General features: G+C 30.8%; 4 protein-coding genes across 4 annotated transcripts; 1 reads left to right on the forward strand and 3 right to left on the reverse strand.

Annotated features, from left to right (window-relative positions):
* Nucleotides 1-129: 129 nt before the first annotated feature.
* LOC145752062 (vacuolar protein-sorting-associated protein 36-like) lies at nt 130-1,410 on the reverse strand. Its single transcript, XM_082568258.1, has one exon. It carries the CDS (start codon nt 1,408-1,410, stop codon nt 268-270), a length of 1,143 nt encoding a protein of 380 aa, XP_082424384.1. The 3' UTR covers nt 130-267.
* Nucleotides 1,411-2,411: 1,001 nt separating this feature from the next.
* LOC145752113 (5-taurinomethyluridine-[tRNA] synthase subunit MTO1, mitochondrial-like) lies at nt 2,412-6,669 on the reverse strand. The gene is made up of 8 exons (XM_082568329.1): nt 6,331-6,669; nt 6,036-6,222; nt 5,680-5,802; nt 4,910-5,140; nt 4,494-4,636; nt 3,752-3,903; nt 3,147-3,438; nt 2,412-3,088 (listed from the first exon to the last, which is right to left on the reverse strand). Exons 1-8 carry the CDS (start codon nt 6,527-6,529, stop codon nt 2,412-2,414), a joined length of 2,004 nt encoding a protein of 667 aa, XP_082424455.1. The 5' UTR covers nt 6,530-6,669.
* LOC145752114 (D-aminoacyl-tRNA deacylase 2-like) lies at nt 6,460-7,636 on the reverse strand. Its single transcript, XM_082568330.1, has 2 exons — nt 7,165-7,636; nt 6,460-6,572 (listed from the first exon to the last, which is right to left on the reverse strand). The coding sequence occupies exons 1-2, from the start codon at nt 7,574-7,576 to the stop codon at nt 6,562-6,564; spliced, it is 423 nt and encodes a 140-aa protein (XP_082424456.1). The 5' UTR covers nt 7,577-7,636; the 3' UTR covers nt 6,460-6,561.
* Nucleotides 7,637-9,239: 1,603 nt separating this feature from the next.
* LOC145752112 (uncharacterized) lies at nt 9,240-17,469 on the forward strand. Its single transcript, XM_082568328.1, has 12 exons — nt 9,240-9,341; nt 9,772-10,066; nt 10,140-10,270; nt 10,847-11,052; nt 11,620-12,225; nt 12,331-12,440; nt 12,586-12,854; nt 13,978-14,162; nt 14,461-14,634; nt 14,913-15,056; nt 16,063-16,143; nt 16,262-17,469. The coding sequence occupies exons 1-12, from the start codon at nt 9,284-9,286 to the stop codon at nt 17,171-17,173; spliced, it is 3,171 nt and encodes a 1,056-aa protein (XP_082424454.1). The 5' UTR covers nt 9,240-9,283; the 3' UTR covers nt 17,174-17,469.
* Nucleotides 17,470-27,302: the final 9,833 nt, after the last annotated feature.

Raw genomic sequence — 27,302 nt, forward strand, 5'->3', positions numbered from 1 at the left:
ATGTTTTATAAAGCACTGATTATTTAATTTTTAAATAGTTAAATAAAAAATTGTAACTTTAAAAAAAAAATATTACACAACCATTGATTTCTATATTATAATCTAACACACAATATAAAACTAGCAAATTAGACTTAATTAAATACAAATTGCACAAAAAAACTTTTATATGTTTAATAAAATAATATATTTCAAGCAACCAGGAAAAGATAAAGCATTTCTAACTAAATTTAGTTTTTTTTTAGTTTTAAAAAATTTAAAAAAAAATTAAGTTTTTGTCAGAAATAAATTCGGATAAAATCTCAACCCTTCATCAGAATCGTCCCTACAAACCCCGCCCACTTTTTCAGCCAATAGCAGCCTCTCTTTAGCCAACAACACAGACAGGTCAATCAAGTTGGCTAACTCCTGTGCACTAAGGCTTAGACTTTCTTCAACAAGTCTCGTGGTTTGCTCAATCACTATTTCGTCGCTATGCGATTGCAACTGAAGCACAATAACTCCTGTATCAAATTCCCTTAGCTTAATATCGAGATTTAATTTTGACATCATTTTACAGGCAGTGAGAAGGTCCTCAGGTGATAACAACTCTAGTCCTCTGGCTCTGTTTATTCGGCAATATGCATCGGAAAGTAGCATAATTCCTCCGTTTTCTTCTAAAGGCTTTACTAGAAGAGAATTAATCTCATGGGCTAACTGCATGTGGTAATGTGTGCCAGAGCCATGCGTTTCTTTTGTGACTGGGTTTGCAATCCCAAGACTGAGGAGATAGGATTTAAATTTAACAGTCTCGTCATCCGTAATGTCACCTTTTTTGTCTTTAATTTTTGAAGCGATATTTGACGATAAAACCACCATTTCTTTTGCTTTTTCAATCAACTGTGTTAAATCTTGAAATGCTACAGAAATAGTGTTGTCAGTTTTTCTTTTATTTTCTTCTAATTTTCGCTCGATCCCAACTATACCAGAAGCCCTTCCGACTTTAGGATTAGAAACGTTAGATTTTGGAACTTGAACCCAAGACTTTTTCTGCAAAGCATTTTGTAATTGACGATTAAACTCATTTTCGCCGCCATTTTTAAACGAAAATTTTATGATATTGTTTTGACTTCTTGCTACGGGACCTGGGGCTTTATTATTAGGGGGTTTATCTAAATGAAGGCAAACTTTAGGACTTTTACCAATACCACCAGATTGCATTTCAGTGAAAACAACAAGAGAATTGTGAAGTGATATTGAGACTTGTGCGTTTTTGGATTCCCTCCATATTATTTTATGAGTTGTCAGAATTAAAATTCCGTTATCATACCCACTTCTTTCATCGCCGTCGTAAATTCGAATATTCGAGTGTTCTGATAATTTTTCTTCTTTATTTTGGTAACCACCTTGCAGCCATTCAAACCTATCCATAATCTAAAACAAATAACGTATAATTAACAAAATTCCGTATGTCTAATTTAGCAAATTTTTATCAATCTGTTATTAAAATGTTGTTCCCAATATGTGCGAATTAAACCTATGACCTCTAATCTTATTTTAATCAGATCATGTAAATTTATAAATAAACAAGCGTACATTTAAATTTTAAATCATGGTTCCGTAAAATTAAAATTTCGCAATTTATTATTGTGGTTTCTAAAACCATAGAAGTTATGTAAGTAACAACTTTTCTTACCAACTTATATGTAAATGCCTACGTTTCGTACGGTAAAGTTTTTAACAGGCGTCGATAAAAGTATTTGCTATACTTGTAAACAAATGAGAAGTGTTTCCGAAAAACTATATTTTTTTCACATTAAATTTAAACATAAATTTCTTGAGAAAAATAACTAACAAAAAGTAAGCATAATTATCAGTTTTTTATTTATTTTTTTTTAAATCTACATAAATATGTACCTAATTAGGCAAAGTATCGTAGTGGTTATTTAGTTAACACATAAAGTCTTGGGTTTGATTCCAACTGATTCCCTAGAAATAAATAAATATAAAAATCTTATCACTAGACCTAGTTATGCAAACCACCAAAAGTAGGGCTATTTACATTATTGCCTGGCAGCATGGTGTAGTAGTTATTTAGTTAAAACACTTGGTTTTACTACATAAGAACCTGGGTTGGATCCCCACTGCTCTTAAGCTGTAGCACCCTTAAGTAAGGTGCTAAAAATGGTATGAATTCTTCTGAGCCTATACTTACTTAGAAGGCAAATCATCAAGCAATTATAATCAAAGATATCCCTCAACTATCAAAGGCAACTTGAGACTAAACGGAGTATTGGATCTTACTCTATGTTAAGATCGTAAAGTCAACCTTCCCACATTAAGGATAAATAAATATAGAATATAAAAAATGTATAAAAAATTCATACTGATTTTTAGATTTTTATTTCATGCAATAACTCAACAAAATAACATTAAGATAAAGAAGGTGATTTAAATTTTTTAACTTGATATAACAAATAGACTAAGGCAGCAGGTGTAATGCCTTGTATTCGTGTGGCTGCTGCAATGTTTTTAGGTCTAGCTTTTGCCAGTTTTTCACGAAGTTCTAATTTCATATTCATGCTACTATAATCTATTTCATTTGGAATTAACAAATTCTCCTCTTTTTGCAACAACTTAATGTTTTTTTCTTCTGTAGGTAGCATGCTAGCATATGTGGCTAGAGTTGAAACTCTTTCTTTTAGCCAATGGTTCTCTGGGTTTATTTCTAACCCTGTGATGTCATTTAATAGGTTATGAGCTTTATTTCGATCGTGTATATGAGCTAAAAACTCGAAAGCTGATATGCGACGCTGTGTTTTGTGATCGCTTATTAAAGTAATCCCAACTTGACGTCTCCAGTCGTTTGCATATTTTTTTGTTGATTTTAAAAAGTCGATAATATTGTTAAGTTTCGTCATTCTTTTATTAAAATTGTTTATCCTTGTTTCGCTTACACAACCCCCCTCTTTGTACCCCCTAGTGGTTAACCTTTCGTCGGCATTGTCTGGTCTCAAGGTCATCCTAAACTCAGTTCTACTGGTGAACATTCGATATGGTTCATTAGTTCCAAGGGTCGTAAGGTCATCAATTAAAACTCCGATATAACCTTTATAAAATAAGTTTATTTTAATTCGTTAAAAATTGTTTTAAAAAAAATTGTTTACCTTCACTTCTTGAAACGGTGAACTCCGATTGACCCAGTGACCTCCGAGCTGCATTGACCCCAGCAATTAACCCCTGTGCTGCCGCTTCTTCATACCCAGTGGTCCCGTTAATTTGCCCCGCAAAAAATAACCTCTGGACTCGGTAGGTTTCGAGTGAAGTTGAAATTTGTCTAGGGTCCATAAAATCGTATTCAACCCCATACCCCGGTTTTAGTATCTTAGCTTTTTCTAATCCATTAATTTGGTGGACAGCATGTTCTTGGTGCTCTTCTGGCATGGTGCAACTAAAACCCTAAAAGAAAATTATATTTAAAAATTGTTCAAAAAGAAAAACGTCATCTTGTACAATAATCTATGCCTAAAGTGCTAGGTTAAATTCCACTGCTACTATGACATAAAATTTAACAATTCTTTAAAATCCAAGATGGTGTGGTGAAGTTGTTAGTACCCTCCGGTTTCACAACATAAGGCTCTGGGTTAAATCGTCACCGCTTTCACAGAGCACCTAAATTTATTCTTTAAATCTTTTGCTTTTAACCACATGTTAGTCCCTGTAAATACCTGTAAATACACCACGTTAGAACCTGTAAATACACCACGTTCACCTGTAAATACACCACGTTAGAATCCAGGCCCTCAGGTTCGAGCCAACAAATATGATTTCTATCTTTAAAAGTTAAAATTTTGGATTCAATTGATGGACAATACCTAGGACCATTCACCTCTTCTATTACATGCTTATTCTGCTGCAGTGTATCTAAAGTTATATAAATTTTTATTAATATTTACTGTAATGTGGATGAGTACTGGCAACATGGTAAATTGGTCAGAAAACTTAACTTCATTACATGAGGTCCTAGGTTTGATCCCCACTGCTTTCATGATTTATCACCCTTAAGTAAGGCAATATAAATAATATAAATTTCTGCTAAGCTAATACTTTATCAGCAGCTAAATTATCGGGCAATTATATTCAATAATATCCTAAATTGCCAAAGGCTACATGAGACTGGGTTAGGGTAACAAATGTTATCTATGTTTAGATTGTAAAGTTACACTAAGTTTACACCATAAATTTCTACATCGAGAATAAATAATAAAAAAAAGTTTATTGCACATTATTTTATCATGAATTGATTTAGTCAGTTTTTTCTTATTTCATCTATTGTATATGTTAAACTAAATAAACAAATAAATTGGTGTCTTAAAAAAATGGTTATAACCATTGATACCACCACACAAAGTTAAAAAAGACAAAGAGATTAATTTACCAAATACTGAAGAAAATAAAATGAGTAAAAAAATCAAAAATTTAAATTTTTTACGTAAATAAAAACAAAAACTTACCCAAAACAACTTTTTCGAGTGAGGGTTTGGTCAAAGTTGTGTAACAGACGATTTGTTTCTTTTCGTCAATCCATACCTTGTCGTTGTCAAACGAAAAGGGTTGGGGCGGGGAATCCCCAGGAAAAGGATTTGCTCCATCATAACTAAAATTAAAAAAGCAAACTAACAACAAGTAAAAAGCATGAAAAAAGACAAACTAATTACTATTGAAGTTACACTTTATTTAATCTTTTTAAAAATCATCTAACCTCACTAAACCCCAGGGTCAAAAAAAGGGTTAAAGTAGGCAGGGGGGGTGAAGTTAAATTTGTAATAAGTAAAATAAACATAACTTTAAAGAGGCTTTTCTGAACAAAATTTGCAGTATTTATTTTTTTTAAGAAAATGTTTTAAAAAAACAACATCCATTCTTTTACTTTATTGTCCTCTTATCAATGCGTGGTGGGGTCCCTGTTTTTAACCGCCCCATTTCAAACCCCAAACTCTCGATGGTGTTCGCCAGTCCCACAGAGGGGGAATCACCCATTCTTCCGGCTTCTATGGCCTTAAGACCGATGTTAATCTTGGCTCTGAGAAAAGTCCCCGCTGTTAGGACCACTGAGCTGGAGTTTAGTTTTGTTCCATCAGAAAGTATAACACCAGAACACCTGAAATGGAAATTATTGAGCCAATAAAATAAAACATATTAAAATATTGTACACCATGTGTTTAGTGGGCAGTAATGTACTGTAGTGCGGTGGTTAGCACACTTGGTAATACTACAAGGCCTTAGGCTCGACACTCACTGCTTTTATACTGTAGTTTCCTTAAGTAAGTTGCTATATATGTTACAAACTTATGCTGGCTAAGAAAGTAATCGTTAGACTAATTACTCAGGAATTAGGATGATAAATATTTAAAACTGCTAAAGTCACACAAGGATTTGGGTAACGAATTTTACTCTATGTTAAGCTGTAAACTTGGTCTACTTCTACTACTCTAAAAACTCTAACTTTTGGTAATATGCTATGTATTTTATGGGTTTTTTAAGTGATAAATCACACCTCTTTAGTAGATAAAGCCAAATTGTCCTTGGTTTGATCCCTACTGCTTCCATATTAAAAGTCCTTTGGTAAACTCTTACTGTTTTAAGTTTTGTAATGGAAAGTGTATTGTTGTAACTAGTTTATATTTTAACACCATTTACCTGCATTTTGTATCAGGACTAGTTGGCAAATTAAAATCAACTTCTCCTGTTATGATATCTTCAACAGAACCTTCTATCACTTCTAAGTTAGGGGTGGAAAAAATTTCTTTTTGCATATTTGATCTGAAAAAAAAATTAATTATTAATTTTTTTAATTGTTATAAACCAAATAAAAATAAAAGGTTTTTACGTAAATTTTTAAACAGATTTTTTAAACTTAAAATTAATACACTTCAAAAAACATTTTAAAAATGAATAAAGTTAAAAAAAAAGTCAATGTAATTAGTCTTAAATAAGTGCAATTAGCAGAAAGATTAGTCTGATTTAACCCCTGTTTAGGGTAACCCCCTATTAACCTGTACATGTCCCGATCAATCTGGGCCCTTGGACCCCATACAGCAGGTCCCTTAGTTTTATTCAAAGTTCTGTATTGTATTCCAGAGATGTCACATAATCTACCACATAAACCATCAAGAGCGTCTATTTCTTTCATTAAGTGCCCTTTTCCTATCCCACCGAAGGATGGGTTGCATGACATTTCACCTAAAAAATATTAAAAAAGGTTTAAAAAGAAAATATTAAAGTTCTGAAATAAAAAAAATTTTAAATCCTGTCAATAAATTTTTTTTTCAAAAAAAATTCAAAACTTGCCGATTGTGGAAATCTTGTGGGTGAGTAGCAATGTCTTGGCTCCGACACGTGCCGAAGCCGCAGCTGCTTCACATCCCGCATGACCACCTCCAACCACTATGACATCATAATGATTTGAAGAGAAAAAAATCCGAGAAGTTCGAACCAAATTTTGAAATGTTAAAATATTTCTTTGTGCAATTAATGTTTTGAATGCCATATTTGAGGTAGTGGTATTAAATTATTACACCATCATATTGAACCTATTAAATTAAAAATTAAAACAATAAATGTGATTAAATAAATATACAGTAACTACACTAAAACTTAATATATTAAAACAATAATTTATGTTTAAAACAAAGATAGACTTTAAAAATAACATATAATTTTTGAATATATTTTTTTTTTTTGTATATATCTTTATCCTCGATGTGGGAAAGTCGAATGCGCGACTTAAACATAGAGTAACATAAGTTACTCTGACCCAGTCTCGAGTTGCCTGTGGCAGTATGGGATATTATAGAGACTATAATTGCCCGGTAATTATGCTGCTGATTAAGTGCTGGCTCAGCAGGAGTTTATACCGTTTATAGCGCATTACTCAAGGGCGCTTCAGCATGAGATCAGTGGGGATTGAACCCACGACCTCGTGTGTGGTGTAGCAAGTGTTCTTACCACTACACCACGCTGCTGGCTTCAATATACTATGTATCTAAAAACACTTAAATATATAACAATTTTCAAGTAATGGCAATGTTTCATATGTTTCAAATTACTTTATAACTTTTTAACTAATATCAATACAATGTGTATACGGTCCATTCGTGTTAATATCCAATACTTGTAAATTACCATAAGTTCCATGTTTTATAACAGAATTTTCATTTGCAAAATTTTCCTTTAATTTTAAAATAAGTTCATTGTATAAATCCAATCCAAGAGTTTTTTCAATATTTTTGTGATATTGCATCCGTTTACCCTTTAATTTACCCCCTAAAGTGGCTTGGGGTACAATTAAAATATCCCCTTTTAGATCTGAAACTGAAGTAAGGGTCCCGTTTTCATTTTTACTTAACTTCACGTTTAAAATCACATCGACCATTTGTTGAACTGTTTTTGATGTAGCTTTCTGCATGAAACCAACATATACAACGATCCCACGACCTATCTCTGCGTATTCTTTATTTTCACCAGTTTTTATTTGAAGTTTTGCTCTTATACATTGTTGTATTATTATTTTTGCTAGAATTGGCTTTGGGTCCATTTTAAAAAGGCCGCTGTCACATAAACAGTGTTTTATATCTATTGTAGATTAATTAACAGTTATAGTAATTCTAAAAATTAAAATTGAAGCTTGAAAAGTAACATTAAATTGATGGAAAATGATTTTAAATTTAATATTTTTGAAATTATTTTTAACACGTTGAACTTTTATTTCAAAACGGGGAATTTTGAAGAAAAGTTGTAACAAAAGTAGGCACTATAGATATTAAAATACATATATATTTTTTTGTTTAAATTTTTTTAAACTAATGATTTCATTAAATAACAGAAAAGTACAATAAATATTTAAACAAATTTAGTGTCTTGAAACATGACACTTTTATCAAATTTTTTCGAATAGTTTATTATCTAATGTAGCATTTGTTATTAAACTTTAAAAAATTGAATCATAACCTGATTATAATCAATTTTATTTTAAAACAAGTAAAATGCGAATCAATTCATAAACTTTAACACACTTAAATAGAATTTTAAATTTAGTATTGCTTAAATTAACTATAGGTTACGTTAATAAAATGTTATTAATAAGGATATTTATATACAAAGTAATTATTTTTACCAATGATATAAAATATATATAAAATTTTGAGTCTGACAGGCTAAAATTAAATTTAAATGTTTTATTTTTATTTGGTTTGACATATTTTATACAATAACAATTTAAAAAAATTCTTATTAGCAATAGATTAGTCTTCAACAATGAATAATACCTTCAAAATCTTGATTTTATTTTTGAAAAAAAATGATGGAGAAAATTAAAAAAGACGACAAATTATTGAAACATTGGATCAATTGTTTCGTCATAATAGCCAGGAAGTTATGATCTTTATGGCCATATTGAATAAGAAAAATAATAGGAAACAATTGGATTTGAAGAAATGATTTTTTCTGATTCGATTTCTGATAAGAGTAGGTTTAAATCCAAAAAGCGGAAATCGTTTCGCTTTTTTTTGGTGAAAATCAAGTTAAAAAAACTTTTAATCATTTCAATTCAACAACACGCCCAAGCAATTTTAAGGTCTTTATTTTTTTTAAATTATAGTAAAAAAAGAAAAAAAATGGTTTTAAATAAAATGAATTTAGTAGAAATTAATATAGATTTTTGCAATTGGACTAACTAGAAAAGTTTATTTTAAAATAGAAAATCGGTAGGCCAGTTTATTGTTTAAAATAGTTTACTTAGAAAATATTAAACAATTATATTGTTTAAGCAGTCCCTATAAAAATAGAATGCAAGTGTTTACGTATTACATATACGTAGAATTTTTAATAAACAAAAAGTAAACCTGTAAAAGTTTCTAATTTCTGATTCCTGAAATACGCCTTATAAAGTAATGTCGTCATAATGTGGCATTGTTTGGCCCTTACTGAAGGTGAATCATGTATTCAGTTGGCAATGCGTCATTGTTAGCTGTCAGCAAAGACACCAGCGTCACTTTAATTTTATTAAAGCGGCATTTTTTTCTCAATTTTAAATTTAAATTTTGGATTTTTTGTTTTGAAAAAAGGAAAGGTCGTCTGTTGTAGATATATATGCTAAGAATGCACGTTTTTAGGTAGTTTTGTAAGATTTTTAAAAATTAAAAATAAAGACAGTTTTGTTTGGAACTTTTAATATTTTTTTGTATTATTTAACAGGAGTTTATTATTTTGTTTTAAATTTTTTTGTAAATTAAAAAAAACGAAAATGATTTTAAAGTTTTTAATATTCTGTGAATTTATTTTATTTGGAAACTTCTTATTGGGTAAGATTCAATTTAATATTTTATATTATTGAAACATTTCATCTAAAATATTGCCTTAACAGATTTTTTTTTTTTAATTTGATTATTTTATTTGCAAAATCACTAAGTTGAAAATTAAATTAATTAACTAAAAATTTTATTTTTTGTTTACATTTTATTTAAAAATTAGTAAAAAAAGTGCAACCGATTTTTGTTACGAAAAAGTTTTTTTTTTAAATAAATTATTTTTATATTTTTTCTATATCACCCTAATGTGATAAGTTTTGTATTTTTATTGACAAAAGATGTGCTTGTTTTAACGTAATTTTAGCTGTTCGTAAACATCGAGCTTAAAACATTGTATGGCATTGGTGCGACTTCTACCCGAAACCCTTCGGCCCATAGTCCACTACAACGACCGACTCACAAAAATATTTTAACTATTTTTTAGGCTATTGTGAGGACGACTTTTACCTTGCCACCTCGGCACATAACGGACAAAGATATCGATTGTCACGTGAACAATTACCACGTGACCAGGCTGCGCAAAAGTGTGAAGACAACTTTGCGCACTTAGTCGTTATAACGACCAGCGAGATTAACGACGTGGTCTTTAACCTCGTGAACTTGAGTTCGGTTCTGGACGACGGAGCTAACGCTGTGAACGTCGGGGTCTGGATTGGGTTACTGCTCACCCCTGATAGAATGGGTGAATGGAAAAACGGGGAAATTTATAACGAAACAGGGTAAGTAAAAAAATAATTTTTTTTTAAATTTATAAAAACTTCAATTTTTTATTTTTTTTATTTTTTTTTTTAGTTTTTCTGATTGGTCGCCTAACGAGCCTAGAATGGGAGGACCAAATTGTGTCCAGCTTTGGGGAGGATATTTCTGGAAGTGGGACGATAATTATTGCGATATTCCAAACTATTTTGTATGCCAAGACCAAGGTTTGAAAATCGTAAATTTTTTTTAAATAAAATCAATTTTTTTATTAAAAATAAAAATAACAATTTTTGTCGGTTTAAAAATGCTTTACCTCGGGGTTTTTTGGGTAAAAAATATTAATATTTTTAAAATTTAAATTATTACCTTGAAAATAAATAAGTTTTTTTATTTTGCCAAAAAAATCAGATAAAATATTTTATTACGTAAACAGACATGATTATTGCCAAAATCACTGTCTATTACGTCATAAAAGATGGCAAAAAGAACAAATAAAAACAATTAATTAACTAAATAATATTAATATTAATGATATTAGTCAGGCAACCAGCCAAAATATAGTCATCTGACATTTACTATTACCTAATAATTTTAATAAACTAATTAATTTGTGACGTCATTTGGCTAAAACAAAAAACATATTAACTAATATTATGACGTCATAATTTATTTAACCTCAATCAACTTAAATTATGTTGTAATATTAAATCTTAACATATCAAAACACAAAATTAAATTTTTAAAATTTGTTGATGACGTCACAACCACGATGAATGACGTCACAATTTTTATTTCTGCAGACCCCACGACGTACAACATCGCAAGAGTCGAAGAAATAACGGATTCGATTTTATCCCTTCCGACAAATATTTCGGTGGATCGAAATGTGGTAACAGTTCTATCGACAAGAGTTGATAACTTGTTAGATACAGAAGCACCGACTGGGTCATCAAATGAGATTCTAATGGCAGTGGATGACATTACTAGCAACTACAATGCATCGATGGTAAGAGTTACTTAAATTTTAAAATTTTGGAAAAATATGTTGTTTGTTTTTTTCGTCATTTTTAAACTAAAGGTAAGTTTGAGTGCTTGCTTTAGTTTAACTCGAGTCTGATCATTTTAAAGGCTAACTATTTTTCGCAACTTTTTTACAATTTTTAACATAAATAAACTCAAGGCTAAAACTCGATCTAAGGGTAAAACTCGACTCAAGGCTAAAACTCGACTCAAGGCTAAAACTCGACTCAAGGCTAAAACTCGACTCAAGGCTAAAACTCGACTCAAGGCTAAAACTCGACTCAAGGCTAAAACTCGACTCAAGGCTAAAACTCGACTCAAGGCTAAAACTCGACTCAAGGCTAAAACTCGACTCAAGGCTAAAACTTGCCCCAAGGCTATAAATCCATTTAAGACTAAAACTTTTAAGTATAAAAATCTAATCAGGGCTCAAACTTATCTTGAGTCTGAAACTTAAAGCATTTAACACTCATCCAAGTCTAAGTTATAAAACTTATCAATCCAAAGGTTGTAAAGTTTTTTATAATTTTTAATAATTTTTTTTTTAATTTAGGGAGATTTAAAAATCGATCGGAAAAACATTGAAATAGAAATTGTCAGTGTTTCCACGAATAAAGTCGAAAATTCGTCGGGAATCACTCTGGGAAGCGAGATCTCGGAAGCCACTGAAAACGGGGCTTCCATTTTTTTATCGGAAGAGCTCTTAAGCGAAACTTTGCAGCGAAATAATTTGACAACCCTGCAAATTGGGTCCGTGGTGTACAAGCAACCCTCCTTGTTTCAAGACAGCGGGGAAGTCCCAGAACAGGGACAAACCCTTTTCGAAGATATTAACCCAAGCCGTCGAAGCGAGCCGATTGTCTTAGGTCACGTGGTATCGATCGACGTAAATGACGCCATAATGAGTAACCTCAAATCACCGGTCGTCATACAGTATCAATTTACTGATGACGTCATGGAAAACGCTACGACCACAAACGTGACGTCATCAGCGTATAGAAAAGAGACCGAGATGCAGTGCGTTTTCTGGGATTTTGATTTGTCGGGGGGGTCTTGGTCTTCTGAGGGGTGTCAGACGATTATGATGAACAGAAGCGACGACGGGAGAACAATGGTTAATTGTTCCTGCAATCACATGACCCACTTTGGAGTTATTTTGGTAAAAAAAATTTAAAAAAAAAAAAGTTTTTTTAAGATAAATAATTTTTTTTTATTGTGACGGTAAGCACTTTTCGTAGTAACTTACAGTAAATACTTTTCACAGGATACCACGTTTTATTACGAACCAGAGTTTCTAACTTACGTCACAATCTGTGGTTGCGCGCTTTCGATTGTTTGTCTGTTGGCGACAATTTTTACCAATTTATATTTCAGGTTAGTTTTGATTTTTATTTTGAAAAAAAAATTTAAAATTTAAATTTAAAATGACGTCATTGCTTAATAAATGACGTCATGAATTTTTAATTTTGCTAAATTAAATTTTTATTTTTTTTTTAATAAAATAATTTTTTTTTTTTAGACAACTCCGCACCAAGCTTCCTCAACAGATCCTCATCCACGTTTGCTTAAGTCTCATCTTCCTTGACTCCGTCTTCCTCGTTGGCATCGATCAGCGCGACTACGTGACCCTTTGTTACGTCACAACCGCCATGCTCCACTACGGCGTTCTTTTATCGTGGGCTTGGATGTTAACAGAAGCAGTCTTCCTCCTGAGAACGTTGGTTTTGTCATCTGTGGGATCGGTCAGTGGAAGATGGTTCATCTGGATCGCGTCACTGCTTTGTTACCGTAAGTGTAACGTCATAATTAACAATTATTTAAATATTTTTAAATTTAAAATTTTTTTTTTATTTAAATTTTTTTTATTTATTTATTTTTTTTTTATTTTTAATTTTTTTTTTTTTATAGAAAATTAAACTTTTAGAAATAAAAAAATACCTAAATTGACGTCGAATTTGTTAAGAAAGGCGTAGCACGCAAATTGGGCAATTCAATTATTGCGTTTTGGCTAAAAAATTATTGATTTAGTCATTTGATTGCAGTTCAAGTCAAGAATATTTTTAGAAATGTTTTTTATCAATGACCGCTGCGTAAAAAACACGAAAACAAAAAACCATGTGAAAAAAATTAAAATATGCCGAACGACCTGAAACTGGTAGCACGCCTTACGTAATACTTGCATTATGATGTCATAATTGTTGGAACACTGTCTTAGCCGAAAAATAAAAACTAATAAATAAAAACGAGATCTAATTTCTATCAGTCTAGACTTTAAATTTTATGGGAATAATTTTTTGCCAGTTTTTTTGACATTTGGTTTAATTATATTACTTGGCTATGTAATATGGTTAAATTATAAAATTAATTTAGTTGATTGCGTAATTTTTAATTCCTTACTTTTATTTTTTTGGTGCGCAAAACACAAAAAAAGTCTTTTTCAAAATTTCAATTTCAAATTTTGTTTGAAATATTTAGAAAATATAATTTTTTTAATAAATATTTAATTTGTTAAAAAATTATAAAATGCGTTCGTGCCAAATTGAATATTAAAAATTGCTCGAAACCGCGAAAGATTTTGACATTTATTCCCGAAAATGTTTTTTTTCCCAAAAAGGGCTTGTCAGCTTTGGCGATTTTCATGGGAACACATGTCGTTGTGACGTCACAATACCTGTGATTGTGCGTCATTAATTGCATTTATTGTTTAATAACGTGATATGATAAACGCCTAATCTCCTAACAAAAAGTTTAATTTTTTTTTTGAATCATCATTTTTAATTAAAAAAATAACATTTGGCCAATGTCTAAGCATGGTAACCTTTAAAAAATTAAACTATAAGTTTTAAACCTTTATTTTTTCGGATCACAACCTTATTTAGCTAGTTAACCTCTTTATTTTGATTTTTTTTAGTGGTACCTGGTGGTATTGTGTTTGCTGTGGCAAAACTAACAGGAGACGACTATAGAAGTGACAGATTTTGTTGGTTATCTTCACAACACTTAATGTATTCGATAGTTATTCCCATTGCTGTAGTACTGGGCATCAATATTTTGATATTTTTGATCATCATGTACAATATAACATTCAGATCACAGGTAATTAAAATTTATATTTAAAAAGCACTTCACAGCGTCTCAAGATCGATTCCTACTGTTTCCATACCATAGCCCTACTAGATAAAATGCTAATGGTACGTGCTTTAGTCTATCCAAAACACAATCAGTAGGTTAATAATCTGACAATATTAACAAGTCAAAAATATTCAAAAATGTCAAAGGTAACTTAAAACTTGGTCAGAAAAAAAATATTACTCTATGTTTAGGCTAGAACGTCTGCAGCCTTTTTATATCAAGAATAAGTAAATATAACTAAGAAAACTTGAAATATTTTTAGATGTTTAAAAAACACCTCGATTTGCAACGTATATCGCAAGCAATCCGAAGAGCTCTTTGTATGATTTTTGTGCTTGGTTTGCCCTGGTTGTTCGGGTATATTATGTTACTGGCTAAGGACGAGCAGGCTACGCGAGTCTTTTCGATTATTTTTACAGTATTTAATTCATTACAGGTAACTTGTACTATATTGTTTAAAAGCGTAAATTAGTGTTTAAGATTAGAAAATACCTGTTTTTGGTAACTTACATAAGAATTAAAGCTGTTATAAAACCATTTTTTGCTGTTTGTTTAAGCCATTTACAAAAAATTACTCCAAACAAAACAACATTTACTTTATTTTTACTTAAAGTTTAATTAAATATAAACAAGGTCATTTAACAAAATATAGTCACCAAACCATATTTACACAAATTTTAGAGCAATTGCAATAACAAATTTATTTACGCGCAGGGTTTTGCCATATTTATACTTTATTGTGTTCGACAAGAAAATGTGAGAAATTTATGGTTTAAGCCAGTGCGACAGCAATACAGAAAAACATTCAAGTTCTTAAGGGAAAAGCAAGCAGTTCGCCGATTTACCAACGACACGCAGGTCAATATAAAACTTGGATTGCTTTTGGTTTAGTATTGTTTGTTTTGTTTAGTGACCTTTTTAAATACAGCTGGAATTTATTTAAGTGACCTATAGCTTTAATCGGCTGTCACCCTTTTCCCGACGTAAGAGAGTAAACCTTTTCCAAACGTAAGAGTGATTTTAGATTAACACTGGCCCAGCTGCATTTGGCTACTAGTTTAAATGCTATAGATCTTGTCGCTCAATAAGACTTAAATTGCGTTTGTTTTCTAATAACATATAGTTTTTAATTTAAAGAAATGTCTAGCTAGCCTATAGGCCTAACCTTTAACTAATATCCTATGCAAGCTGTCCGAAAAGTTTGCAAAAATGGTACCAAAGAAATTGTAATTTTAACTTTTATTTATAAGTTAACATCACGACATGAAAACACATACATTCTAATATAACAACCTACCCTAAACACACAAACGTTTTTAAAAACAGGCACACTTTAGGCTAGCTAAGGGAAGTAATTAGTGACTATTTTAAGTTGTAATTAACAAAAGTATTGTCCGGGTTGCAGATGCTCTATAAGAACCAGTCGCTACATGCAAAATCAAAACAACCGAAAATGTAAAATTAAACCCCAATAATCCAAAAAAAAACGGTTGTTTGTCACAATTTTGAACTCAAATTCGTGGTTTCTGTCACCTGGCCCTTATTCCCTTTGATTTCCTTTCGTCTGCAAACTATATTTAACATTTATGAATCACTTTCAAGTAAAGTTATTGGAGTTTATTTCCGTTTAAGGGCGTGAACCGAACAACTAGGTATTAGTTCTAGGGTTAATTCAAAGTTTAAATTACAGATTGCAATTCGTCTTTTAAGTTCAATTCGTGTAATATAGCGTAACATGACATAGTACATTTAATCTAAAGATATAACGAAGTTATATTACGATATCTAACTAAAAAAATCGTCTGTATTAATAAAATAAAGCTCATTAAGCAACTGTTTGACTGAATTTATTCATAACTTACAGGAAAAACAAACTAGCGAACGAGTTTTAAGCAAATTATCGTTGGACTCTGTAAAAACAACGCCATTATCTTCACCAGCAAAGGTTGGTAATTTATAATTAAAAAAATATTGGTGTGTATCTTTAACATTTAAACTAAAATAGTTTGTTATTACAATTTCTTAATACCCCTTTTAATAAAGTAATAATTAATTTACTTTAGGTGGCCCCACTGAAGAAAAACACGCCCAAAAATTCACCTCTACGACAGAACCCACCACCTTTACCGACCCCTCCTAGTCAAAAACCCTCTCCTCTGGTTACCAATGGTAACTATACACCCTCTCCCCTCGTTACCAGTAGTAACCGCACACCATCTCCATTGGTTGCCAAAAGTAACCATATAACCTCCCCTCTAGTTACCAGTAGCAACCACATACCATCCCCATTAGTTGCCAGCAATACCCATACATTGTCCCCTGAAGTTGCCAGTAGCAACCACACACCATCCCCATTGGTTGTCAGCAGTAACCATAAACCACAAGCTTTAAATACCGAAACGGATCAGCAGCTTATTTCTAATAGTCCAACAAAACCACTAACCCTACCATTAAAACAACCATATCGCAGCAACCAAATACCATCTCCAAGTAACCAAACACTACCAAAAATTCCATTTTCTAGTAATCAACTACCTACAATAAATAAAACACCATCACCACTAGTTACTAAAAAACAACCATTCTTAAACAAAGAACCATTTTTAGTGGCAAAATCCAACCAAACTCCAGCTAAGCAACCATCTCCACCACCTTACCATCAAAATAAAAATCCCCCTTTTTTGAAGAAAAAGACCACACAATCACCATTTACTGATATACAACAAAGTTTTAATGCACCAAATATTGAACCATTTCCAGTATTAAAGCCGGTCAACCAAACACCATTAAAACCTAAACAACCAGAAACAAAACCATTTGCAATTTTAAAACCAACCCATAATACACCAATGCCATCTACATTTAAAAAAGCACCAGTTCCATTGCCAGCTCAAACACCAACAAATACCAATATTTTTCTACCAAATGGGAACCGAAAAATGTTTCTGCCAAGCAAAAAACCAACAAATATTTAAGAAAAAAAACAACAAATTTTAAAGAAAAACCCCTAAACAATTATTTTAGCATTGCTTTGTAAAATGTTTCTATTTATGAGTTATTCTAAATGCCAAGTTTGCAAAAGAACATTACTACCAGTGTTGTATATAAATAGTTTTAAAGATCTTTTTTTTTATGACCATTACTTTGATCTTCATAAAACACTTTTTATAATTTATTGGGTTTAACTGAATAGGTTATATTTAATCTTTGTATATATTTGTTATTAATGTTTTTCATTTTTACAAAATATTGCATTATTTATGTGTCCATAATAAAATTAATAACAAAATTTGTTTTAGAAACTATATCACAAACCGAAAAAAACCCTGTAAATATTATTTTGAACAACTCACTGGCTATAAATATGTTAAAAATTATATTTTTTTTTAATTTGTAAAACAAAAGAAGACTTATGCACTAAAACCCAATATTTAACAAACTAAACATAACAGTAAGCAAAAAGTAAAAATAATAAACAACTATTAAAAAAAGACAGTTTGAGCAAGTTTTTTTTATTAAAATAAAATTTAAAAACATCAATTGAGAAAGATTTTATTTAACTTTAATTAAAAAAATAAGTTGGTTGTTAGTTGAAGGATTATAATATAGTTGAAGAAGCTTTGCATAATATAGTTGAAGAAGCTTTGCATAATCCTCTTAAACCATCGAACCACGACAAGGTCACCAACATCTCGATGGAAAAATGTTTTTGTAAAAAAAAAAGATTTTACCAAATTGAAAAACTCAAAAAAATATAAAAAATTCTGAAAAAAAATGCAAGTTAAAGCTGTTGTACCACCTAAAAACCTGCAAAACAACAAAATTATATTAGAAAGGCAAAATTTAAATTTTTAAACAAAAAAGTTCAACCTAAAAAAATCTCGGAAACAGCTCGGAAACAGCAAAACATCTTCTTCCACCAGCTCTTCTTCTTTTCTTTCTTCTGCGGAAAATCCTCCTAAAAACAAAATTTCATAGTTAATAAAAATTAGTAGTTTAGTATTTTTAGTTATAGAAATAGTTAAAACAAAAGTAGTGACACATACCAAGTTCAGCTTCCTTTCCTTCTGGGCCATCCTTGTCGTGTACTCCAAAGATCTCAAGTAGCACTCGTGCTTCAGATCCAGCCTCCTCCTCATCTCGATCCTCTCCAGCTCCTCCTCTGATGGTGGCCGGTACCATCCAGCGATCTGCATCCAGACTTTTCTTCTTCTTTCATCCCTGCAACAAAAAGAAAGTAAGTTGTTATTTAACTGGTCCATTTCACTTTCATCAACCACTCCAGACAAAACACCAGCAACACTATCACCCAAACCAACCAAACCAGACACACCACCACTCAAATCATTCACACCAGGCACAACATCCACAACTTCCGGTAACTCCTCAATCAAGGCATTGTCCAACAAAAGGCACACAGCATCCTCCTCAGCAATCTCCGTTAGTGCCTGACTCAAGAGGTTCTCAGTAAAGACAGCAACAGCGTCTTTCAACTCCATCTCCCCTGCAACTACTGTTAACGCCTTGCTTAAGGCACCTTTGACGAGTACAGACACAGCAATGTCCTCCAACTCTCGCCTAAATACCGCTACCGCGTCACTCAAGAGGTCCTTCACGAAGGCACCAGCAGTGCCCTCCACGTCCAATTCCCGAGCAACCCCCTCTACTGCTCCACACATCACTCCTCCCACCAACTCTCCCACTCTCTCCTCAACCTCACCACCCAACTCCGACACCACACCTCTCTCTACCCCCTCTCTCACCCTTTCCACAACTCTCTCCTCTCTCACACCCTCCTCCACTATTCCCTCTAACTTCCCAACACACTCCTCGATTTCCTGTAAAAAATAAACAAATTTTTGTTAAATATATTTCTGAAAAGGGCTTACACATATGTTCAATCTATTTAAGGTCTGTTGTACCTTTTAACTGGGCCATATCCACCTAAAATATAATAACGCCAACTTGTTAGGCTTACAAATAAACTATACTAACTTTTTTAAGTTTCGCTTTTACAAACCGGGCGGACGGCGCTAATAGAGCTCTCTTTTTGTGTAAAATAGTAACTTAAGGGGCTAAAAGACTTATATATAAAAAACTAGAGGGTAGGCTTGGACTATTTACTTGTTTACCAGCCTAAGAATTACAAAAATGAGACTTACCCTCATGGAAACGAGAGAATACATCTCCTGGAACGACACTCTGCTCATAATTTGCAATTTACTGAAAGCTTTTGATAATTTTTCAATAATTTGAAAACTTTGGACTCCTTTGAAAACGCGACTGAACTCGAAATTCAAAAAAGATTTGTAAAAAATTTCTGAAAAAATTCGCAAATTTCAGTTTCAGATTTACTTAGTTACGCATGGCAACCAATTTTATTTTTGTTGCGGAACAATGCAAAGTGACGCGTCATGATTTTAGAGAAATTTCATTGGTTTAAAGTTTTCGAATTGAATGTGATTGGCTGAAAATTTTTTTGTTTGTTGACAACCGAATTACGTCAATCATAATGTCGTCATAGGAGTCTAGATATTTTATTATTATATTTTTATGTTAATATTTAATAAAATTGAATAGTTTTTCAATTGAATGTTGTTTAAAATAATCTTTACACAAATTTTAACAAAGAATTCAAAGTTATTTTTTTTAAATTTGTAGTTATATACTTTTATTGTTAGTTTTACGGATATCGCATCTCATTAAAATTACTGTACTAACTTATGTCGTGTATTCATATATATATCATTGTAATGCAATAAATATGGTGTATTGTAAACTACAGGTGATCTAATATTTACCTTTATATAGTTTAAATAACTTCTTAAAAAGCATGTCCTTTTCATAAGTAAAATAAAAACTATCTCATATTTTACATAAAAACAATACTATTGGTAAAGTGGTAAATAAATAGCACACTTAACAAATCGAAACGTTTTTAAAGCAAAAACTAATTTAAAACTAATGTCAAACTACTGTCCATCTTAGGAAGGCAATACGAGAAAAAAAATGCCGGATTTTTTCTATAAATCCGCATTTCTGTATTTTATAATTACATTCCTTTAGGCTCCATATTTAAAGTTTAGTTGCTTTTTCGTTTTATTTTATTTTAAAGCCCTTTTTTTATTGAACGTAATACAAATTTGTAACCTATAAAGTCATTTTATAAAAACTCTTAATTATTTTAAGGCAACGTTATTTTGCCGATAAATAGTTCATTAAAATATAAATGCTCGCAAAAATAAAAAGCCATAACATACAAATAAATTCGTATAGGTCATTGTGCAGTCGATAATTAAACTCATTAAATCATGCAAAATTCTATTTTTGCTATAATGATTTAAAATAACAATCACAATGGAGTAGTCTTTGTGCTTCATCGTCTTGCTATATAGTTGTAGTACAATATGTTATCAGATACTATTTCGTTCATAGCACTGTGTTGAATTTTGGAGATTTTGCTTGTCAGATGTAATGTCAACTTTACTTAGCTCGTCTTTCAATCTGTTGTACAGCCTCGTGTTATCTTTCAGTAGATGACTAGTTATGATTGATAGCAGGCGACGCGCGCCATTCGCTGAGCCTAAAATTAATTGCAGTTTGCATTTGTAAAAACCCAAATCAGTATAAATTGATTATTTTACTTTTGTGTGCATTCAAAAATTGTATATAACCTTAAGGTTTATTTAATATGTATTTAAATTACAATTTTTTGAATTATAACTTACAAGCTCCTAATTAAACCAATTAATTAATTGACTATATTACTAACTTTAAATTGCATACCTGTGTTTAAAGTAAGATTACAAAATGATGGACAATTGTTTAATTCCTTTAAATCATTTGTAAAAGACGCAGATGTATTATTGATGCAAGATACCAAAATTTTAAAACCTTAAAACAAGAAATGCTTAATTTTAGATAGTTAATTCTTTATCAATATAGGCTAGTTTTATATGAAAATTCTTACTTGGGTTATAATTTGAATTTTTTTCAGTATGCATAAATTTATTTGTAATTAGCAATACCGTATCTGCCTTTCGAAATATATTTGGACTTATATTTTTTATATTTTGTAATGAATGACTAGCTTTCCAAAAGGTGACCTAAAAAAAGTAAAACATTGTATTATAGTAAATCATTAATTAAAAATTAAAACCAATGTTTAGCAACTGTAAATATAGTACATACATTGTTTTGAGTATGTATTACTAACATAAGTGACTTGAACTTGTATGTTTTTAGCCTATTGCAATTAATTAATTTTAATAAATAATATTAAAACATAATAACAATTACCTTTGCTTCCATGCCATTTTTATTGCAAATAATTGTAAAGCATTCCAAAGTTGCAATATACTCCTTATTGCATGGGTTACCTAAACTTAGATTAATATTGTGAAACAATTGTTTTACAGTTTTATTATCATTGCTAACTACAACTACGTTATAAGACTTAGGTTTGGGCTTGCTAAACGGCATTTTGCCATATGCCAAGGTTGCGTTATAGGATAACTATATAATTTTACGATGTTACTTATGAATGTTTTGTGCAAGTTACATTATTTTAAGATTGAACACAAAAGTAATAAAAATAAAAAAAAATTTAATCTATTCTTTTATTTTTTTAACATAAAATTTTGAAAATGATTATAAAAACTTAAATTGACTTTTAAACAAATATTTTTTAGTTTTTTTGTAAATTTAGATTAAATATAGCTAATTTGCTTTAAATATCTCATTTTTATTATTTTATATATTATAAAACATATATTTTTAAAATATTTCAAAAAAATGAAAAACGATGTTTATTTTTTCCAACAAAGTAAAAATATTCACCCGCGTGGTGGCGTTGGTGAGTAGCGAGCCCACCAACTTTTCCCGCGAGACCAGGTCACGTGACCTCCACCGAGAGAACAAAGAGACCTCTTGACGCCGATTGAGATATCTCAAAAAGGGTTTACACTTGACGCTGTCGCATTTTCAACTTATCGATCTTTAAAACTGCTATGTTTTAGTATGTAGAAAATAAAATAAAAATTCTGAGCTTTTTTTGGAACACCAAAGGACCATTTATTTATAAACAAATTTACGTAAAAAACACCAATTGGATGGTATATTGCTTGTAATTTAGACGCAATCAAATCTTTTAAGCCATAACTTATAAAAATACTGAAACCAAATTCAACATCAAAGCAGCATTTTAAGCCGAATTTATTTACAAGCACATTTCAAGTCTTGTTTACTTTATCATTTGTATGACAAATATAGACATATAAATAACACGGACTATTCTATATTTGGAATAAAGTTAAAAGATATTCAAAAAGTGGCGGTTAAAATCCTCTTTCCGTTCTTTTGTGCTTAGTTTCATAACATTTTGTAGGGAACTAAAACAGGAACAAATTGTTTTTACACATTTAAAATATTTAAACAGATAGCAAATGACGATTTTATTAACGTTAAATTTTGACGGTTAAGTTTAGTTTAGCCACCACCTGCTTTTTCAATAACTCAAATAGTTCATTAAATTTTCGTTTCTCTATTACTTCTGGTTATGTGAAAATAACAACAGAAAGTGTAGCGAACCATAACATAACAAACACATCATACCTTTGGCAGTTAATATGCTCACCTTTCTTTTCGAGGCCGTTTTTATTCAAAATTCAATTTTTTAAACAACAATTTCGTTTTATTATTGACATATATATATTTAGTTTCGATCTTTATATTAAACTGAAATGATAATCAATACAAAGAAGGTTAAACACAAAAATAAACAAGAGTTAAACTGATGTACCGGTAAAGAAAAAGCAAAGAGTAAACAGTCTTTTACAATGCCCTTAAACAAACAGAGTTATTTCTGGAAAAAGGAGACTATGTTATCATTTTGTTAAACACACACTTATAAACGACATGCTTATAAAACCAATCTTCGAGATAAAGTAATGTTTACTAAACCATATCATCTTGCTGCACTTTACTTAGCTAAGGTCCGCCTTACAGCTGCCCGTTTCTCAGTGGAATTAAAACTTTCAGGCCAAATTTTTTTCTCTTTTTTCGCACAACCACATTTGCTAGAATAGAGTTGGTTATGAATACTAATTCCAGCTGCCTATAAACGGCACAACACGAGCTTTTCTACGAAATATAAAGTAACATCAAAGGATTTCCAATATGGTTGTAATACCGAAAGTTCTATATATAATCGTATTGACCAGATGATATTTACGATTTAATTTTTTTAAGTTATATTTTGAAAATAAAAACGGCCTCTGGTTATTTATACATCGAAAAACAGCTCCCTTTATTTAGTTTACAGCTATTATACAACCGAAAGATTGCGACACTGTGGTTTAATTCCCACTGCTGGCGCCAAATTCAGTTGATCGGTTAATAGACCAACAAAAAACTCGTTTATTGATACATAACATACCTCATACCAATAGACACACATTTTTATATAGTTACAAACGTTCATTATATGGTAAAGTGTCAGACAAAATCGTTTAGATGCCGGACAAGATAAACAACTACAATTGAGCTGCAAAGACATATGGTATGTCTGTATTTTGAAATTCGATAACCACCAAACGTATGCCGCTTAGGTTGAAATCATAGACAACATTAATAATGTATTTAGGCCGATATTGTCTACATCTACTGGTTATGCTTGGGGCAGTTGTGTTATAATTATGGGCGTTTAATTTTTTTTTTGATTTTAATCACTCTTTTCAATTAAATCTATTTTTAAACACTAGAAAATATAAGAAGATTAATTAGAGTTCTATTAGAACCGCGATCGGGTAGCAAAAACAAAAACGCAGATCTCTAAGCCTCTAAATAAGAATTAATAATAATATCATAGCACCGCATTCTAAAATAACCTATTACAACTCTATTTAAAAACTAATTGCGACGACAATTTTACGTGTTTACTAATTCAGGAAAGTATATTTATTTTTTCACATCATTTGGCAAAGAAATACAAAAAAAAGCACCGCGGTAAGTTTAATTGACACCACTTAATTCTCCCAATTAGAGAAATAGACGCGGTCGGGTATAATTATTATTAATCAGCAGCCTTAATTGGGCCAGCCTAAACGATGTCGCACCTATATCAGACATATATAATCTGAGTGTTTATTGAAATATATCCGTTATGTTAATGATGGATCCATTTAACTAAAGTTATGTATTTTTTGATTCTTTTAAAGAAATACACTATGGCAAGCAATTTTGCTTGTATTTAAAACTTTTTCATCGACTTTTGGTGTTGTAAACGAGCTGTTAAACGTAAAATCCGGTATGCAGTTTAAATTAAATGTAAACTTCCTAAACAGGGTAGGTTTCAATTCAGTTCACTCCGGATACACGAAAATTGACACTGCTCTGTACATGTTAACAACGCCGTTCAGTCTGTTATAAATCTCGTTCAACAGTTCGCGACTTCACGGTTATGATTATCCGGCATTAGCGGGTACGAATTAAGAGGTACGAAATCGTCCGAGGCCGAAGCGCGGTTTCCTATGTCGTTTGCTTATCTTGAAATTAGCCATCAAGTCGTATTCAAGTCAAAACCGCGAGATATAATGCATCACTGCACAGCTATATTCTTTATTTTACTAAGGTTAAGCCACATTTAATTGTGTAGCCTCTACTTTTACACTTGCTTATAATTGCAGCCTATAATACCGCAATACGCTAGACGCTTAGACGTACAATGATAGATAGGCTATAATCAACGTTAAAATTAACATTTAAATGAGCAGGAGAAATTGTATTACAATTACATGTACCGGTGGTGTATTGATTTCTGTTTCTCGTGACGTCATGGCTGTTAATCACACCATAATAAATGACTGTTTTGTAGGCTGACAAAAGCTAAAAAAAGAGTAACAATGCATTAGTTAATTGGAAAACAGTCCCGTTTTGTCGTGCTACCTAATCAAAGAAAAAATTCACTCATTGTGAGATATTAGATTACTGAATTGTCCACTTAAAATTGCCTTTATCTTCTGTGTAAAAGGAAAGTATATAGGGTTACTAAATAAGGCATTGGCGAGCGACGTTTTAAAAAATAAATAAACTCGTCTGGTTGAAATGACCCTTTATTATGGCCTTGTCGTTTAAACCACTTATACTAAACAAGAAATAACATAAACACATATTTTTATATGTTTCGTAAATCGGTTTATGCAAAAGGTACCCAAGATTTTTATGATAATCCTATAAAATGGTTTGTAAAACTGTTTAATTTTTTACCCCACCCAGTTCTATAGGATTATTATCAATATTATTTAAACCCTGTAAATTTCAAGGCGCCAAAGGTAATGTGGACTGAATAGGCTTGTTTAATTATCTAGTAATTTTGTCACGACTCCAGGAAGTTATTAACATTATCATAGCAATATTATCTTTGTTAATTCAAATTCAGTAAATGGCGGTCACGTGACCGAAAAATAGCCAAAATTAATACTGAAACTGAAATTTAACAAATATTTAAACTTTTTTGTTTAACTGTATAACAATTTTCCCTTCAAAAAAACAAAAAATTTAAAACGCATCCAAAAACCATCGACCGCTTTTAAATAACTTAAAAGAAGTGAGATTCAGACAAGTGGTTTTAAGTGGGTTAGCACTACAATAAGATAGCACCCGCTTGACCTATCTGTACATTGCGCAATTGAATAAAGGATTAGAAATGGTATGTAACATAAAGGTTAAGAAAATGTATTGGATATTTCCATACCGGTGTGGTTTTATACCTTTAAGAACCAGCATCATTTTTACCTTATAGTACTGTACTAAAAAGCTATCTTTTTGTAAAGAAATATTTACTAAATACATACATATCTTTGTTTGTTCAAACACGAAAATTTAATATTTTTGCAAAAAAAGTTGACGCTTTAACTTTGTAAACATTGCAAATTTCTTACGTCATCATTAACTTGCACCTTAGGTGACGTCACTTCCGCTATCTCATTTCCGGAGAAAGGACAAACCAAAAATCTTTAAAGGGTAATAAATATGATTAATAAAATCATGCGAGGTATAAATGTTGTTGTTATTAAAAAAATGCAAATTTGCAAAATAACGTGCTTGCTTTGGTCGGCATAATAAACAATAAACAAGTCATTTTAAATATATAAATAAACCATTTTTTTCTATGACTTATATTAAATAAATTTGATATAAGGCAAAAGTGCCCTTTTTTATTTACTTTTAATCGCATTATAATGTTATATTTCAAAATTTTTTTTTTTTTAAAGAAGTAAAAATTTTGTATTTAATTAATTATAAAGCATAATGTAATTATTCATTTCCTATCTAATAGCATGTAATGACAGTTTGAATAAATACCAACATCTTATAATGAGGTAATTCACGCCGAAAATGAATTTAGTCTGCAATCTTTAAAAAGTTAAATGTCGCAAAACACGAATTTAAACAACAGAAACAAATTCAAAACAGTTAACCTTTATAACTAAAAAAGAAAAACTTAATACTTATTTTGCCTTTTAATTTTTTTTTTATGTTTTATAGCCGTTTTATATACAACAACATTTGCTAATCTATAAATCCTTCAAAATTAGTTTTAAACTTTAAAAATTAACAATAAACCAAAAACACCTTATGGCTTCAAATTAACAGTCAATATAAAAACAGAAATAATTGTTTGCTATAGTATTTCTTATTAACTGTATTGGTAAAATAGAATCAAACTATTATACCAATACCGTATAAGGCTTAATAAGAATTATAAGTAAAATATTAAATATTAAAAAGCAATAAAAAAAATTTGCAAAAAATACAAAGTTTATACTTTATGTTTATGTGTGTATGCTTCTTATTAACGGTAATAACCCAAGGGCATATTATTGAACTTTAAATTTTTGTTTTTCTATTTTCAAAGTAAATATAACAATATTCGGCAAAATCACAAATTTAACTAGAAGTTATTCAAAACCTGTACATATGGAAATTGTGTGTTGTATAACATTGTTCCCTTTTTGATGTTTTTTTACCAAACATTTAATTTACTGTGCCGTTTATAAATCACTGTAGTAGTACAAGTTGTTAAATTTATGACTATTAGTCGGG

Source organism: Corella eumyota, chromosome 5 (assembly GCF_963082875.1).
Source record: "Corella eumyota chromosome 5, kaCorEumy4.1, whole genome shotgun sequence".
Classification (NCBI taxonomy): Eukaryota; Metazoa; Chordata; class Ascidiacea; order Phlebobranchia; family Corellidae; genus Corella; species Corella eumyota.

Bases quoted from the DNA above. Each gene is read 5' to 3' on its own strand.
- LOC145752062 (XM_082568258.1), bottom strand. From the start codon at position 1,410: ATGGATAGGTTTGAATGGCTGCAAGGTGGTTACCAAAATAAAGAAGAA.
- LOC145752113 (XM_082568329.1), bottom strand. From the start codon at position 6,529: ATGGCATTCAAAACATTAATTGCACAAAGAAATATTTTAACATTTCAA. The intron at 3,904-4,493 runs GTAAGTTTTTGT...ATATAACTTTAG, and splicing joins ACTCGAAAAAGTTGTTTTGG to ATACACTGCAGCAGAATAAG. The intron at 3,089-3,146 runs GTAAACAATTTT...TATTTTATAAAG, and splicing joins CACCGTTTCAAGAAGTGAAG to GTTATATCGGAGTTTTAATT.
- LOC145752114 (XM_082568330.1), bottom strand. From the start codon at position 7,576: ATGGACCCAAAGCCAATTCTAGCAAAAATAATAATACAACAATGTATA.
- LOC145752112 (XM_082568328.1), top strand. From the start codon at position 9,284: ATGATTTTAAAGTTTTTAATATTCTGTGAATTTATTTTATTTGGAAAC. The intron at 12,441-12,585 runs GTTAGTTTTGAT...TTTTTTTTTTAG, and splicing joins TTTACCAATTTATATTTCAG to ACAACTCCGCACCAAGCTTC. The intron at 14,163-14,460 runs GTAATTAAAATT...AAATATTTTTAG, and splicing joins ATATAACATTCAGATCACAG to ATGTTTAAAAAACACCTCGA.